An 18,327-nucleotide genomic window follows, 5' to 3' on the forward strand; every position below is an offset into this window, starting at 1 on the left:
TTGGATTGTCTTTAAATTCAAATTCAGCAGTTATTAAATTTTTATGCTTTATTTACCTCTTGCCAATAGTCACTTGTACTTAATATATTATGCATAGAAAATTCTTTATTACTAAAGTGCCCAAAGTCCAAAATCCTAAGGAGGGATAAAATCAGTATGGAGTCACATAACTCCATATACTCCTCAAGTATAGGGCCATCCAAAATCTGCAAAGTCCTATTATATTTAATACTGTAATTATAATTGATTTGTGAGGATGGCCACTAGGGATTGCACCCAGGGGCATTCTACTACTGAGCCATATCCCCAGCCCTTCTTTTTTTTTTTTTTTTTTTTTATGTTGAGACAGGGTTTCCCTAAACTGGTAGGCTGACCTTGAACTTGCTTTCCTCCTGCCTTAGCTTCCTTAGTTGCTGGGATTACAGGCAATTACAGGCATTCACCATCATGCCAGGTACAATTGATATTTAGTGCCAAATCTGATCAACTGCTGTATATTTTAACATACTGTACAGTGCTATAGTATTGTTTCATTTGCAGTATTATTTATGATATAAGCAACTTTGAATAAATGATCAATATATTGTAAAGAAATCTTCCATTGAACAATAAAGGTAGTTCTTCCTGATTTTAGGAAAAGTTGAACATACTATTAAAGAATGCATTTTCCAACCCCTGGTCCTTTTATCTAATTTTACCTTTTCTACATCTTTTTCACACATAAATACTCTGTCTCTTTACATAGCTTTATTTTATCCAGAGCATCTCACACTACTTAACATTCATTTATTAATGTTGTTTACATCTGGTTTCTCCCAATAGAATGTATGCTCCATGAGGGTAGGGACTTCATCTGTGTTGTTCACTCCAGGTTTTAGGGGTTAGGGCATAGTAATTTTTAAGGTGCTGTGTTTTTTTGTCTATGACATTCCTTCCTGTATCTGGGCAGCTTTAGGGACCATTTCTTTTTTATATTGTGTCTGCAGCGTTGAACAGTGTTCTAGTCCATAGTGAGTGTTCAGTAAATGGATGAATGGATTATGAATTATGAACAAGCGTAGTTCTGTGTATATTTATAAAGGTCACCTAAGCATCTGTCCATATAGGACTCTATCTCCAGGAGCACATAATTCAATTCAAAAAGTTTCAACAATTACAAAATAATATTCAGATCAGTTATATAATTGTTTAAAGCAAACTTCTGTTGAGGAAAGAGGATAATAGAAGATTACATATTAAGGTTGGCAGATGCATGTGGTGGGAAGTAGAAGTGGGCAAATGAGACTACAAATGTAATTTTATATGATTGTTTTAAAGTAAAATTAGTAATAATTTTTAAGCCTTTCAGATTCATCAAAAGGAAAAAGTCACATTAATAAAAAAAAAAGAGAAAATATTAAACTAACCTAGATTTTACCTGTAGAGACAGTGTGAACGCCTACATTTTGTAGCTTTCATAGCATCATCTAATTTTTTGTAACAAACCAGTTATTATTTTTCAATTTTGGTATATGTTAGAAATATCTAATGGTAATGGACTAGGTATACATACTGCCTGTATGGAAATAGGGGTTAAACATGAAGTATTTATCACAGTGAAAAAGCTTCTTTTGAAGTTTGTAGTCATTTTTTCCAAAATTGTTCAAAGATAGTTGTTGTTGTTGTTTGTGGTGTTTGGGATCAAACCAAGGGCCTCATGCATAATAGGCAAGGGCTCTACCACTGTACTATATGTGCAGCTATGTTTAATGCCTTTTGTTCTGCCTAAGAATTTGATTAAAATTCTAAAATTCAATAATACTTTTATTTTGTTATTTATTTTTTTAAATGTAAAGAAACACAAAATCGTAAATAAATATCTGACAGCCCTCTCTGTTCTTCAGTAGATACATAATAGTCTTATAAACATTTGAAAATTCATTACTAGTTTATCAGTGATTGAAACTCAGAATGGAATAAGTAAATGTAAGAAAACATTTAAAACAATACTCATACTAGACTCTAAGTAATAAGACTGCTGTTTCTCTTTTCTTTTTCATATTAGTGATAGATTTGGAAAAGGCAGTGGTATCAACCTTAAGAATGGTAAAGAATAGTCACATTCACTGTTAACAATGTCAAAAACTGTCATGTATATTTTAATGTAGTCTCTAATGGTTACATGCAAAGAATATTTTAATTAATTTCATTAACGTCATTACAATGTTCTGTATTATATACTGTAGAATTAACACATAAAGGCATCCAAGATCCCCCAGTGTGCATTTTATTTGCCCCTATCCTTCTTAGTTTTAAAGACCATCATTGGAATACTGAGTTCATAGTAACATTTCTATCTATTTAATTGAGTAAATGCATCTCAAGCAGATTAACAGTAGCTACTTTATGCTGCCTGATTTTTACCACCTAACTGCTAATCTTCCTTCACATCTATCTGCTTTACTGCAGGCTTGTATCAGAACTACCCTGAGTAGGGTGTGGTGATCTTATGAAAATGGTATTTTTGGGAGGAGGGATGTAAAAAGGGTAATTTCTTAAAAGTACTTATCCTTCTGAGAAATCTTTGTGCAAAAAAATTATCAAATCTCTTTGAAGTGTTTGGCACTTATTTATTATAAATCTTTAATCAATTTTATAAGCATAAATAAGTTAAATATTTATAAGAATGTAAATATTGTTTGACTTTTAGGGATATTTTTATACATTCTCTTTATGTGTATTTCATTCTTAAATTTCTTTTTTAAAAGTTTTCTGTGTTGGGTATTAAACCCAGGCAAATGCTCTACCACTAAGCTATAACTCCCAACCCATTCTAAATCAATAGGAGTGCATTTTAAGAATTAAAAATTAAAATTAAACAGTTCATATCATGAATGGAAAATTCATTATATATATGTGTATGTATTTATGTGCATATATAGATTGTTTTTTCTTTCTGGTACTGGGGATTGAACCCAGGGACACTCTACTACTGAGATATATCCCCAGTACTTTTTTTATTTTTGTTTTGAGACAGGGTCTCACAAATTTGCCAAGACTGTTTTTGATCTTACAAACCTCCTGCCTTGGCCTCTGGAATACCAGGCGTGTGCCACCAGGCCTGGCTCATTGTTTGTTTGTTTTTTTGTTTTGGGGTTTTTTTTTTTTTTTTTTCTCCTTCTTTTAAGTTTTTTAATTGACACATAAAAATTGTACATATTTATGGAATGTATGTATTAAACAATGTTCAAATAAGGGCAAATATCTTTCTTCTCAAATGCTTTTTTATTTCTCTGTGGCAAGAACATTCAAAATCCTTTTTCACTTGCTTTTTTAAAATAGTACATTATTGATGAATGGAAAATAAATGTTTATATCATTTTATAGACATATTGTTTGTCAAGATCATTATTTGAATAGACAAGAGAAAAGGTAGAAGTAAAACTTAGTAATTTCCTTGTTCTTTTCTCTATACCTTTTATGATTTGAAACAAAACGAATTATGAAACCCTCCTGCCAAGTACATCTTTATACGTAGAAGTGCCATTTTCGACATCAGTCATGTTTTGCTTCTTGTTTTGTATGCCCTATTGCGTGCTCCAGTGGTGGACCTAAGTTGGTACCAGAAGACGCAAAGAAGACACAAAGTAGGATGAGTCATTTAGTGATGGTGGAAGACAGCATATGCCTTTTTAGTGTCTCAGGGTGAAAGAGCATTCACCTTCCTTGAGAGAATGGAATATTTGTTTTCTAGAAAACTCGGGTTCATGAAGAAAGGAGATGCTGGTGCTGCTGTGTAAATTAATTCAGAGGTTGATGAGAAAGAGGAAAAAGAGAGGCTTAAGGAGGTATATCTCCAATTTAGATTTAGAACACTTTGCCTTTATGTAATACAGGGTGTTCATGGATGGGAGAATACCAAGATAATTGAAGATAACTTTTATTTATGAAAACACATATAATCAAATTTCAGCTTCATTATATTTTGAAACACGACCAGTTGAAACTCTGTACCTCAACTTAAGAGCCATATTATGTTTTAAAACCCTACTCCCAAAACATTTTGTATGTAGATAAAAATTCCTAAAGAATATTTTATACTAATTATAATAGAAGAGTGAATTTTTAAAATCATTTAACTCAAATATAAATTAACAGTGCCCTTAATATTTCAAATCATAGTGCTGTAATATATGCATATAAAATACAGTTTTACTCTTCTAAAATAATTCCAGGAAGTTTTTATCTAATTGAATATATAAACATTTGTGGCTATAGATTAATAAGTCAAATTTCAACCAAAATTTTACCTATTAATTTGGAAATGAGTATTTATTTAGTATGCTTTATAAAATAATGTGTCAATTTATAAGCTTCATGCTGTTAAGTGCTTGTTTTTATGTCCTTTATGGCTGTAAACCCAGAGCCTAGAACCATGAACCATGCCAGGCATATATATAGTACATACTCAGTAAATATTTCTTGAATTAATTAATGAATTTAGAAGTACCAGGACTTGGAGTATAGCTCAATGTCGCAGAGCACTTGCCTAGTGTGCGTGAGGTCCTGGGTTATATCCCCAGCACTGGGGGGAGCTTGGAGAAATACTATATTGCTCTTTTCCACTCTTATATTTCTTAAAACAGTTTAAAGTCTTCAACAACATTTCTTCAAGAATGTTTTTGTCATGCCTAAAACTACTTTTTGAATGACCGGCACAGCTATCCACACTGTATCATCCTTATTCCACATATATGGTCCATATGTAATACTATCTCTGGAAATTTAAACCCAAACTACAAGTACTAGATGTCTAATATTAGGATTTTCTTTTCCTATTTTCATTGTTGCTACAGCAAAATTATGTAATGCTTTTGTTTATTTTTACTTTGAAATAATTGTAGATTCACAGAGAACTACAAAGATAGGACAGAGAGGTTCCATGTACCCTCATCTCAGTTTCTGTCATTAACGACATCTTATATACCATCTTATATACCTGATACACTTTGTACCAGGATATTGACATTGATACACAGTGTTAATTGGTACTTCTGTACCATTTTATCATGTTTATATGTTCATGTAACCACCACCCCAGTCCATACTGGGGCATTGTTAGCTCTGTTTTCTCTTTTTTATTTTTCTCCCCTCAGTCACTCATTTCTTTCACCATCCCCTGTCATCCCTAATATCCTGCAACTATTAATGTATTTTTCACCTCTATAACTTTGTCATTTTGTGAATGTGATTTTGAGGATCATAAATATGTGACCTTTTGATATTGACTTTTTTCACACAGCATAATGCCAAGGTTTTCCATGTATCAATAATTCATTTATCATAGATGAATAATATTCCATGGTTTTCATGTATCACAGTGTGCTTAAACATTCATCAATTGTAGGACATTTGGTTGTTTTTAGTTTTTGGCTATTATTTACAAACCTGCTATATAGGACAAGTTTTTATGTGAAATTAGTTTTCATTTATCTAGGACAAATGCCCAAAAGTACAATTGCCGGGTCATATGGTAAATTTATGTTTCGAGTTTTAGGAAACTGTAAAGCTGTTTTCCAGAGCACCTGTACCATTTTACATCCCACCAGCAATGTGTGGAGGCCCTGATCTCTGTATTCTCACCAACATATGATATTGTCACTATTTTTAGTTTTAGCTGTTCTAATAGGTGTATAGAGATATTATGGTCTTAATTACTTTCCCCTGATGTCTACTGATGGTGAAACATTTTTGCCTGTTCTTATTTGCTCGCCATATATTCTCTTCAGCAAAAGGTACCCTTATATCTTTTGCTTGCTTCCTAATTGAATGTTTTTTACTGTTGAGTTTTGAGAGTTCTTTCTGTATTTTAGATTTGAGTCCTTTATCAGATATATGATTTGTAAATGTTTTCTCCCAGTCTATAGCTTGTCTTTTTATTGAAGAGCAAATTTTAAATTCTAAGTGTGGTTTTCTATGAATTGTTTTATGTCAAAGATTATAAAAATTTCCTCCTGTATTTTGTTGAAAAACTTTTAATTTTTACATTTTACATAATTCTGTGATCCATTTTGAGTTCATTTTTCTTTAAGGTGTGAAGTTTAGATTGAAGTTCATTTTTTTGCTTCAGCACTGTTTTTTTGGAAGTATATTTTTCTTCCATTGAATTGTACTTAACATTTGTCTTAAATCAGTGGGCCTGTTTTTTTCTAAGTTCTTTATGCTGTTTCATTGGTGTATATTTCTTTTCTTCTGTCAATATGATAGTCTTGATTATGTGGCCATACAATTTTTTAAATTAGATTGATTCTTCCCATTTCATTATATATTTCTCAAAATGGTTTAGTTACTCTAGTTCCTTTGCCTTTTAGTTTCTCCTTATAGGATGGTATTATGTTGCTGTGTCCTGGGGAGGGGATAAGTACTGTTTTGTCATATGGTAGAAGGGATGGAAGAGGAAAAAGTGCCACTGTGTAAAGCCTCTTTTATAAGGGCCTTAATCCTATTCCTGAGGGAGGATCCCCTATGACCAAATCACCTTTTAAAGGGCCTACCTTCTTGGAGATTGTTTCAACGTGAATTTTGGAGGAGCATAAGCATTCCAACTACAATATTAGTTTTCTCTTTTATGTTGGTTTTTTGTGTGACTTTAGTATCAGAGTAATACCAGCTTCATATAATAAATTAGGAAGTGTTCTATTTTCTAAAAAAAAAAAAAAAAAAAAAAAAAAAGTGTAGTACACCATCTAAGCTTATCTTTTTTTGAAGTTTTAAAATTACAAATGAATTACAAATTCCTTTGTGATTATAAGACTTTTCATATATCTATTTCGTGGTGAGTTAATATAATTTGTGTTTTTGAGAAATCGATTGATTTCATATAAATTTGACAATTTGTAATTTTCTAATATTCACTTTTTCTTTGCATATTTGTATGTGTTGTGATTTCCCCTTTTTCAGTGCTAATATTGGTAACTTTTGTCTTCTCCTTTTTGCTTATCAGTTTTTCCAGATGTTTTTAAATTTTATCAGTATTTACAAAGATTCAATTCCTTTTTTCACTTATTTTTTTTTTTTTCAATTTTGTTGATTTTATTATTTCCTTTCTTCTGCTTGCTTTAGGCTTGTTTTCCTAGTTTCTTTATGTAGACACTTAGATACTGATTTGAAACTTTTCCTCTCTCTTTTTTTTGGGGGAGGAGGTGGAGTACCAGAGATTTAATTCAGGGATGCTTAACCACTGTGCCACATCCCCAGCCCTTTTTTGTATTTTATTTAAAGGCAGAGTCTCACTGAGTTACTAAGTGCCTCCCTAAGTTGCTGAGGCCGGCTTTGAACTGACAATCCTCCTACTTCAGCTTCCCAAGTGGCTGAGATTACAAGTGTGTGCCACTGTGCCCAGCTTCCTCTCTTTTAATGTAAACGTTCAGTGCTATAAATTTCCCTTTCTTTGAATGAGCACTTGGAACTATGCCACCAATGAAAGGAAATCCTAAGGAAGTACATTTCTTTACAGAGCTATGTCATACCATCCTTTGGGCCCTCTGCTGGAAAACAGAATCAAGTCTCAAATAATGCCTTTTTAATTGTATCCTCTAGTATTATGGATGTAGGAAAGTATTATATCATACTCTGTGAATCTTGTACCTGCTTTATCAGAGTTTTTTTTTTTTTTTTTTTTTTTTTAATCAGAGGCTTCCTCTGAAACCACTGTGTCAGGGAGAGACACAGACACCTTATTACTTGAGTGAGTATGAAGGTTCAGCCTACTCATGTGGTCTCCACTGATTCCACAGAGGGAGGGGAGAATCTTCATTGCCTCTCAGCCTTCTTTCACATTATTCTAGTGGAGCCTAGAAGTGCCTCATTACATTCTGGCAATGGCAGAAGTCTAGTCTTTCTATTAGCTTTTGCAAACATGAGGGGTATGGATAAGGGTGTGGCTACAGTTTGCCTGAAACACAGTGGTTGTTATTGTCAGAATGTTTTCCCAAGAAAAACTACCTGTGTCTGCTAGAAAAAGATACATTTAAGATGTTGTGACTTTGCTTAATTTCTACAACACCATCAAGGTATAAGTCTTAACACCTGAAAAGTAGCCTCAAAGTTCATTGCCAAAGAACCCAAATCACTATTTGGTGAATGTGTCATGGTTTAATGAACACTTGTACTTTGAGAAAGAAAATATTTGATAAAAGTAGCTGGCTTATAAAGTGAGTTAAGTTTCCAAGTATGTAATAAATAGATCACTAGTGCCAAAAAAAATTTTTTTTTTTTTTTTTGGTCTTGTGGTGTTGGGGATTGAATAGGGCCTTGTGCATGCTCAGAAGTGCTCTCACTGAGCTACACAGTCCCAGAATGGGTTTGTTTTTGTTTTGTTTATTCGTGGGCCCTCGCTGTTTTATTTGGAAGGAGCACAAAACTGAAGATGATAATTGGCTCATTAATCATTTCTTTGATAATTTTACTGAATTAATTTTGGGGAGGGAGGAAGAAAACATTTCTCTTCGCCAGACATGTAATGAATCATATGGTTTTACTTTTGCTTTTTTCATTTGTTTATTTTTGGTTTTGTTGTTTGATATTTTGTTTGGTTGGTCGATTGGTTTGATTTGTTTTTTGTCTTTGTCAGGCCTAGTGGTTTAGTCAGCATTTTCACTGCTGTGACTAAAAGATCTGACCAGAACAATTATAGAGGAGAAAAAGTTTATTTGAGGGCTCACAGTTTCAGAGGTCTCAATCCATAGATAGCTGGCTCCATTCCTCAGGGCTCAAGGTGAGACTGAACATCATGGCAGAAGAGTGTGGCAGAGGGAAGCAGCTCACATCATCAGGAAGCAGAGAGTCTATACTCTTCAGATACAAAATATATACCCCAAAGCCACGCCTCAATTCCAAATTCCTCCAGCCACACCCTACCACTTTCAGTTACCACTCAGTTAATCCCTATCAGGGGACTAAATCACAGATTGGGTTAAGACTTTTACAACCCAGTCATTTCTCCTCTGAACCTTCTTGTATTGTCTTACACGTAAGCTTTTGGGGTACACCTCGTAGTTAAACTATAACACCTAGTTATCATTTGAAATCAATCTATCTAAACTCAAGATCAAAATTTCTGAAACTTTAATAAGGACCCCTCCCCCAGCTTCAAGATACTGCATATTTTCATTTAACTCAGAATTTTTTTTTTGTAAACAAATGGGATACATGTTGTTTCTCTGTTTGTACATGGCGTAAAGGCATACCATTTGTGTAATCATAAATTTACATAGGGTAATGTTGTTTGATTCATTCTGTTATTTTTTCCCTTCCCCCCACCCCTTCCACTCCTCTTTTCCCTCTCTATAGCCCTTCCTTCCTCCATTCTTGCCCCCCTCCCTAACCCTAACTCTAACCCTAACACTAACCCCTCCCACCCCCCATTATGTGTCATCATCCACTTATTAGTGATATCATTCGTCCTTTGGTTTTTTGAGATTGGCTTATCTCACTTAGCATGATATTCTCCAATTTCATCCATTTGCCTGCAAATGCCATAATTTTATCATTCTTTATGGCTGAGTAATATTCCATTGTATATATATACCACAATTTCTTTATCCATTCATCAATTGAAGGATATCTAGGTTAGAATTTTTTATATAAACTTCATCATGTTGCTAAAAATAGTCTGAGATTCGGTTTTTTTCCTGAATGAAGTATAAATAATGATATATTTATTACCTTCAGAGTTCATGATGCTTGGATCCACACTGATTATATAGGTTTTACTAAAGCTAGAGAATGAGAGGAATGATGAGAGTGTCAGCAAATAGAAGTCTTTAGTTTACTTGTGCATGTTTTCTAAAAGACATTTAGTTTTAAAAATACCTATTTTTAAAAATATATGTAATATTTTGCCAAGTGCAAAATGTTGGATGATATAAACTTAGCCCTACATTATTAAAATGTCACAGAATTTAATATTTACTAAGCTATTGACTTGTGGTTTTAGAAATCTGCATTTTCAGATAGATTTATGTTATGTCATCTTTTTAAATCTTATGTTTATGTCAATAATTTTGTAAGAAATATATAAAATACATTCATATATTATTTATTTTTTACTGTGATGTTTCTTTTCTTTTCCTTTATTGTTTGCCTTTTTATTTCCTCTCTCCTTCAACTCCCCCCCCCACATACCTTGGTGTATTAATCCATATTTTTCTGCACAGTTATAGACTAATATTCAATATTTATACATACATACACAGACATGTATACATAGGGGTTTGGAGAGGTGTTATTTTACCTTAAAAAATGGACTCTCACATACTTTTCTTTATCTTTTGTTACAGAAACTCATGGAAATGTCTATTAGTCAATTACTTTAGCTCTACTTCAATGGTGATCTAATATTTCTCAGTGTGGATACATCTTCAATAATTATTCATTCATTTATCCTACAAAGCATTTATTGTTACTACTTTTATGTCTCTCTAAAAAATAGTTATACACAAACATACCCGTATTCATACACACATACAATTATATTCTAATGTTTTTATTGCTGGGGAAAAGGTTAAATTTTAATTTTAATAGATGTTTACAGACTGTTTCCCCATAAGGCTTTTTGTTTGTTTTTTGTTTTTTGTGGTGCTAGGGATCGAACCCAGGGTCTTGTGCATGCAAGGCAGGTACTCTACCAACTGACCTATATCCACAATCCTCCCATAAGACTTTAGTAATTCTCATTTTCACCACCAGTTTAGAGGTGGTTTTTTTCTCTGCCAACAGTACATATCTCTTTATTATACTCTTTATATTAATCTTCCATTTCTCCTTTGAATTATAAATAATGTTTCAAAATCTGTTGTGTCTTGATATGTTTATTCTTTTGTCTTTTGATGCATTATTCTATGTTCTGTTTTCTTGATACATTTATTTTATCTTTTGAAAAATCTGGGTTTTCAGTATTTAAGATTTACTCTTCCTTTAAAAAGCATGTCATTTTAATATTGTTTATAAGATTTTTATTGCTTTTAAAATCAACTCTCTTATCTAGTTGGAATTTATTTTAGAAAATGGTTATAAGATTATGTCCAGTTTTCTTTCAAATGAGTATTCATTTTGCAGAATCATTTATTAAATCGTTTTCTCATTGAATTTAAATATTTGTGGGTTCTCTATTCTCTTCTAGAAATGTCTGTATTCACTGATTTTATTACATTGGCATTATACTACACACAAACACATATATACCAATACAGGGCATGAAAATATGGTTGTGAGGCTTGGTAAGTTTTGATGATAGTAATTAAGAATGAGTTGCTTCTCTATGTTGAGTCTCTAATGAAAATGGGATGTAGCAAAGAACCCAGTTGACAGCCATTTACAGTTGTGCATTGCTTAGCAGGAATACATTCTGAGAAATGTGTCACTAGGCAATATAATCTTATGAGACTAACATTGTATGTGCATTGGCAAAAACATCATTATGCCATACAAGACTGTATTTATAATTATTCTTAATGTTGCCAGCTTAGATTTTTGTCTTTGTAAAATATCGAAAATATAAATATGTACTATTTATTGAGCACCAATTTTTTTACAGAAAAAGATGAGTATTTATTCTAAGTATTAAGTTACTTGCCCAATATCAAATAACTAATACATGTTAAACATAGGATTAAGACATAAAGACCTTTCTGTTGTGCCAAAATGAAATGTTTGGTGAAACGTACTTTGAAAATGAACAGTATATTTAAATTGGTATGGTTATTATGTCATAATCATTATATTAGTATCTAAGTTCTATTTTTAAATAAGGCAGTGATTAATGTACAAGAAAACTGCAGAAGGTTATTCATAACAAAGCAGTTCTCTTTTGATGAAAAAACATCATCCATGTGTTCTTTCATGATATGGTCTATGACTAAACTATTAGAATATTTTAAAATTCTTTTTATTCTTAAGACATTCCAATAACTGGTTCTTCTAAACATTTTTTTAGAACAGAAGAAAGTTAAAGTTAAAAAACCAAAACCGGAATTTCCTATATATATGCCTTTAGAAAATGCATATATTCAGTCTTATGATCATGGAACTTCTATAGAAGAAATTGAGGAGCAAATGGATGATTGGCTGGAAAACAGGAACAGAACACAGAAAAAACAGGTAAATGAACTTTTAAAAACTTGTTTTAATTGAGTAAAACACTTACAGAATAGTACTTAAAATATAGCTATACAGCTCAGTGAACTATCCAAGGTGCACCAAGTTAACATTTGTTAAGATTAACTACTAGAACATTGCCCATGTGCAGAAACCTCCTCCATCCTTTCTCCTAGTGGCTACCTTCTTTTTCCTCCACAAAGGATGACGACTCTCATTTCTGAAGCCCTAAGTATTTTGCCTGCTTTTTGAAATTTACAAATAGAATCATTTTATATGTACTCCTTTGCATCCAAATTTCTGTGTTCAGTATTTTATTTGCAAGATTTATCCATGATTATGTTTACCAGTAGGTTATTTTCATTGCTGAATAATCATTTGTAAATATAATATATTTTATTTTTGTTGGAAAGATGTGGTATTTCCAATTTGTGGCTATAATAAATAATTTTCTTGCAAACGTTTTCATACATGTCTTTCAGTTTGTATATGTGTAAATTTTTATTTTTGGAGTCAGGTCATAGCTCAACTTCAGTAAATATTTCTAAATCATCTTCAAAAGTGTATCAGTTTATACTTCAACAGCAAGATATGATAATTCCTGTTACTGTACATCCTAGCCAATACTTGGTCATGTCTCCTATATTTTAGCCATTCTGATAGGTTTATAGTGATATCTAATTATGGTTTAATTTGCATATCCTTTGATGAATAAATTGAACACCACTTCTTATGTTTACTAAACATTGATAACTTCTTATGTGAAGTGCCTCTCCAAGTCTATTTTTTTATTGGATTGCCTATCTTTATTGATACTGGTTTGTGAAGAGTTCAGAAATGAGTCTTTGGCACACGTTTCCTTCTATTCTGGCTTGCCTTTTCATTCTTTTAATGGTGCTAATGGTACCTGTGAGCAGTTAATTTCAATTCTCTGCTCTCCTCTCCCCTGGCAGCCACTAATCTACTTTCTGTCTCTGTAGATTTGCCTATTCTGGATAGTTTGTATAATTGGAATCATATAATATGTAGCCTTTTATGCTTGGCTTTTTAAATTGGGCATAATGTTTTCAAGGTTCATCCTTGGTGTAGCATGTAACAGTACTAAATTCTTTTTGTGACTGAATAATATTTCTATTTGTGGATATGTGATATACTGTTTATCCATTCATCAGCTAATGGACATTTGGTTTAATTCCACTTTTTGGCTATGATAAATGAAGGTGCTATGAAAATTAACACACAAGTCTTTGGGCATGTTTTGTGGATTCTCTAGGGATTACAATTAACATCTTATTTTATAATAATCTGGTTAGGATTAATGCCAACTTAATTTCAATAGAATATAAAAACTTGGCCTCTATTCAACTCTGTTCCACCTCCCTTTATGCTTGTTATTTGTTTGAAACGGGAAACTAGAGTGAGATTCAGGGGTGAGGTTCAGGCTTTTATAATTACTTGCTCTTGGAAGAACTCACTTCAGGAGACCAGCATTCCTTTCCTAGTGCACATGACCTAAGGACTTTTTACTTGACCCCACCTCTGAAAGTTTCCTTCAGCAACCACATTGCCACACTGGGGACCAGGCTCCCAACACATAAACCTTATGCAGACAAGCATCTAAACCAATAATATGTTCAATTATTTCAAACATTTGATGTACTCTCGAAAGAATTATGTAACTGTGAGTTCTGTATTCTATATATGTCAAATACTTTGTTAACTATATTTTGAATCCTCTTGTTATTACCTTTCAGTTTTTGATTGTCAACCAGTTGCACCAAGAGATGTGTTAAAAATCTTCCACTGAGATTGTAGATGTGTCCATTTTTCCTTGTAACTTAGTCACATTTTGTTTTACATATATGGGAGTCTTTGTGTGGTTATATGTTTTCTTTTCCCTTGGGTAAATAAATGGTTTTTAGTAGAATGTCTAGAATATGTGATGGGTAAAATTTAAATGTTTAAGTCAGGTGCAGTGGCACTTGCCTGTAATCTCATTGACTTGGGAAGCTAAGGCAGGGGAATCACAAGTTTGAGAACAGCCTGGGCAACTTTCCAAGACACTTTCTCAAAACTAAAAAGGGCAGGGATGGAGCTCAATGGTAAAACACCTCTGGGTTCAATCCTTAGATGGCAAAAAAAAAAAAAGAGAGAGAGAGAGAGGGTGGAGGGGAGGGAGAGAAAGGAAAGAAAGAAAGAGAGAGAGAGAGAGAGAGAGAGAAATAAATTAAATATTTGGGAAGCTGCCGAACTGTTTTCCCACGTACTTGTTTATTTTTGCATTCCCACCAGCAGTGTATGAGAGTTACAGTTGCTTCTAATCCTGCCCTACACATGCTGTGATTATTCTCTTTAATTTCAGCCATTTTGGCAGATGTGTAGGAATATCTAATTATGCTTCTAAAATTCAGGTCTCTATCAAATGATAATATCTGAGCACATTTTCATGTGTTCATTTAACATTTGAATATCTTCTTTGATGAAGTGTCTACTAAGTTCTATTTTATGAAGTGTTTGTTGCCCAGTTTTTCTTATTATTGAACTTGAAAGTTTTCTATATATTTTAGATGGAAGTCCTTTGTTACTGGTTCATTTTGCAAATATTTTCTTCCAGTTTATGACTTTTTCTTTGTAAAAGTATCTTTTGCAAACAAAAAGTCTTTAATTCAAACATTCCCATTAACAAAAATTTTCCTTTTATGCTTAGCCCTTTTATGTCCTAATTAGGAAATCTTTGCAACTCAAAGTCACTATAAAGTTGTTTTCTCCTGTTTTCTTTTAGAAATTATATAGTTTTGCTCTTCCATTTATGTTTGTGATCCATTTCAAGTCAACTTTTGCATATTGTATGAGGTATATGGGTCAAGGTTCAAACCTTTTAAATATGACTATGCCATTCCAGTACCATTTGTTGAAAAGATTATCCTTTTTCATTGAATTGCCATGGAATTTTGGTTGGAAATCAATTGACCATATATGCAATGATTTATTTCTGATGATCCTTTACTAATTTATAGAAATATGATTGATTTTTGTATATTGACCTTTTATTCTACAATTTTGCTCAACTAACTTATTAGTTCTAGTAGCTTCTTTACCCCTTCCCTTGGATTTTGTACATAAATAATTATGTTGCCTACAAATGAAGAAAGTTTTGCTTCTTACTTTCCAATTTGGAAACTCTACATCTTTTGGTGGCCTTTTAATTGGACAGATCTTCAATTCAGTGTTTTTTAGAAGCAGTGAAAAAAGACATCCTTATCTCATTCTTGATCACAGAAAGTATTATCTTTTCACCACTTATTATAATGCTAGCTCTAAGCTTTTAACGGATACTTTTATTCATCTTGAGGAAAATTTCTTCCATTTCTAATTGCTGAGTTTTTATCATGAATGTATGTTGAATTGTTTTCTGCATCTAAAAAGGATGGTTACATGGTCTTTCCCTTTTATCTGTCAATATATAATATAGTGAATTCTGTTGATTTTAAAATGTTAAACCAATCTTGAATTCCTGGGATAAACTCTACTTTGGTCATTACATATTATCATTTTTTTATATATTGTGAATTTCACTTTCTTTTTGTGTTCATACTGTTTTAACATTTTTGTCTGCTCATATCATCTGAGGATGACCTTATAGAATGTATTGGAAGGTGTTTCTCTACTCTTTTCTGTACACATTGTTGAATTTCATCTGTTTCTTCTCTAGTGAGCTATGACAGTTTGTGTCTGTGAAGAGACACGACCGTTTCATCTAAGTTGTTGAGTGTGGTGACATGAGTTGTTCCTGATGTTCCCTTATTATTATTTTAATATCTGTAGAATTTTTATTGATATCTCACCTTTATTTATGATACTAGCAATTTATATCTACTGTTTTAGTCCTGATCAGGCTATCTAGAGATATATCCAATTTACTGATCTTTAAAAATCAATTTTTAGTTTCATTGATTTTTCTCTATTGTCTTTCAGCTTTGTATGGCATTGATTTCTACTTTTTTTGTTGTTGTTGCTACTGGAGATGGAACTCGGGGGCACTCAACCACTGAGCCACATCCCCAACCCTATTTTGTATTTTATTTAGATACAGGGTCTCACTGAGTTGTTTAGTACCTCGCTGTTGCTGAGGATGGCTTTGGACTAAAATCCTTCTGCCTCAGCCTCCAGGGTTGATGGGATTACAGGCATGCACCACCACGCCCAACTTGATTTCTACTCTTAAATTAATATTTTCCTAAATTCTGTTTAATTTTCTCTTTTTCTGGTGTCTTAAGGTGGAATATTGGGTCACTGATTTGAGTACTTCAATCTTTTAGCTATATCCTACAAATTTTAGTATTATATATTTGTTTTCATGAAGATCAAAACATGTTCTAATTTCCCTCACTATTTTTATTCATGTTTAGTGTCCTAATAGATGTGTATTTTGCAGATATTTTTCTGATATTACTTCCCATTTGCTTATAATTTTTATTAAAGTGTTATAGTTTTTGAAATTTTGGATTAGTAATCTATTTACATTTAGTATTATTGCAGACATTTTGGAATTTGAATCTGTCATCTTAATATTTGCTTTCTGTTGATCCTTTTTTAAAATAAAGTTTTATTTCCATATTTTTATTGGTGTATTTTAATTATACATAATAATGGAATTTTGTTACATATTCATTCATGTACACAATATGCCAATATAATTGAGCCAGGGTCATTTGCCAGCATTTCCCCTCATCTCCTTATTTAATATTCATTGCTGTTTCCTCTTTTACTTTCTTTTGGATTGATTAGTTTTTAATATTTCATTTTACCCTGCTGTGAATTTGGTACAGTTATATATACTCCTTTTAAATTTTCTTTTAATGGATAATCTAGAACATGTAAAATGCATCTTATTGCAACCTTGCATTATTTTCTTGTATTAATTTCTTAGCTATGTCCCAGACAATGCAATAGTCTTAAACCCTTTACTTCATCTATCCTTCTTCTCACTTTTGTGTTAGGAGTTGAATTATGTTCCCCCAAAATTCATATTGAGATCCGTGTTGGTCAGCTTTCTGTCACTGCCTTAATTAATTTAAATATGTATTTTGCCTCATAGTTTCAGAGTCTTCAGTCCATGGTTGCTTGATCCTGTTGGTTTGGGGCCTATGGCAAGGCAGTAAGTACATCATGGTGGAAGCACATGACAAAGCTGTTTGTCTTACGGCAGTTAGGAAAACTGTGTTGCGGTGGGAAGGCTGTGCCCCAACATTCCCTTTAAGTGACCTAACTTCCTTTCCCTAGGCCCCATCTCCTAAATGTTCCACCATCTCCCAACAGCCCTATCAGCTTAGGACCAAGCCTTGAACACATGAGCCTTTGGGTGACATTTAAGATCCAAACCATAATGAAGTTCTAACCCCCAATACCTCAGTATATGACCCTATTTGTAAATAGGATCATTGCAGATGTCATTAAAATGAGGTCAGACTGGAGTTTTTGTCTGTAGAACTATGTGATTAAGTAGCATTTGCTTTCGCAGATTACTTTGTTTCAAAGCCTTTATTCTTTTCTCATAATTTGTCCTGGTTTCTCTGGTTAAACTTATCATAAATATATGTATACATTAGACTCACAGTAAGTATTTGTTAAATTAATCAGGTGCCCAAAGTAATTTATCATGGTAATTTCTGCTGAGAAAGCATAATAAGGGGGAGAGTAGGAGACAAAATGTTGAATTCTTAAGGTTGGGAGACCTGAATCTTAGTTTTATAGTTTTAGCATCACTATTTATTACCTATATGATTGGGGTTTACTTGTCCTATTTAACACCTTACAAGAAATATGAAGTTATCTGCTCCTTCTACCTTAGGAATATGAGAATAAAACATTTTAAAAACTGAGAAAACCTAAAACATGAACTTTTCTTCTTATTCTAGCCATGTTTGGGATCCTCCTGTGATTTTCAAAGTTTTCATGTACATTTAAGTTTTCCTTTTTTCCTTTTCATTAGTAGAAACTAAATGAAGATAAATGTAAGTTCCAGTTACCGTTGTTGCTATTTGTCCTAAGATGTGAACTCTATGTCTAAGAACTTATCTAAAAGGCTCCCTAACTGGTTTTATTTTGCTCCAGTATTTATTTGGGAAGGTTTGAAATACCTTATCTGCAAGCTTTTACAAGGTATTGTTGTAAAATGATGAAATTGACAGA

General features: G+C 32.6%; 1 protein-coding gene across 2 annotated transcripts in view; it reads left to right on the plus strand.

Moving 5' to 3' along the window:
- Positions 1–18,327, plus strand: part of Dnajc1 (DnaJ heat shock protein family (Hsp40) member C1) — a 194,350-nt gene that overhangs the window by 122,589 nt on the left and 53,434 nt on the right. For both annotated transcript variants that reach the window (XM_047520377.1, XM_047520378.1), the window contains one exon: positions 11,975–12,138. In XM_047520377.1, the coding sequence (XP_047376333.1) occupies positions 11,975–12,138 (164 nt within the window). The remainder of the gene's footprint in view (positions 1–11,974; positions 12,139–18,327) is intronic.

The sequence above is a fragment of the Sciurus carolinensis genome, chromosome 12 (genome assembly GCF_902686445.1).
Source record: "Sciurus carolinensis chromosome 12, mSciCar1.2, whole genome shotgun sequence".
Taxonomy (NCBI): domain Eukaryota; kingdom Metazoa; phylum Chordata; class Mammalia; order Rodentia; family Sciuridae; genus Sciurus; species Sciurus carolinensis.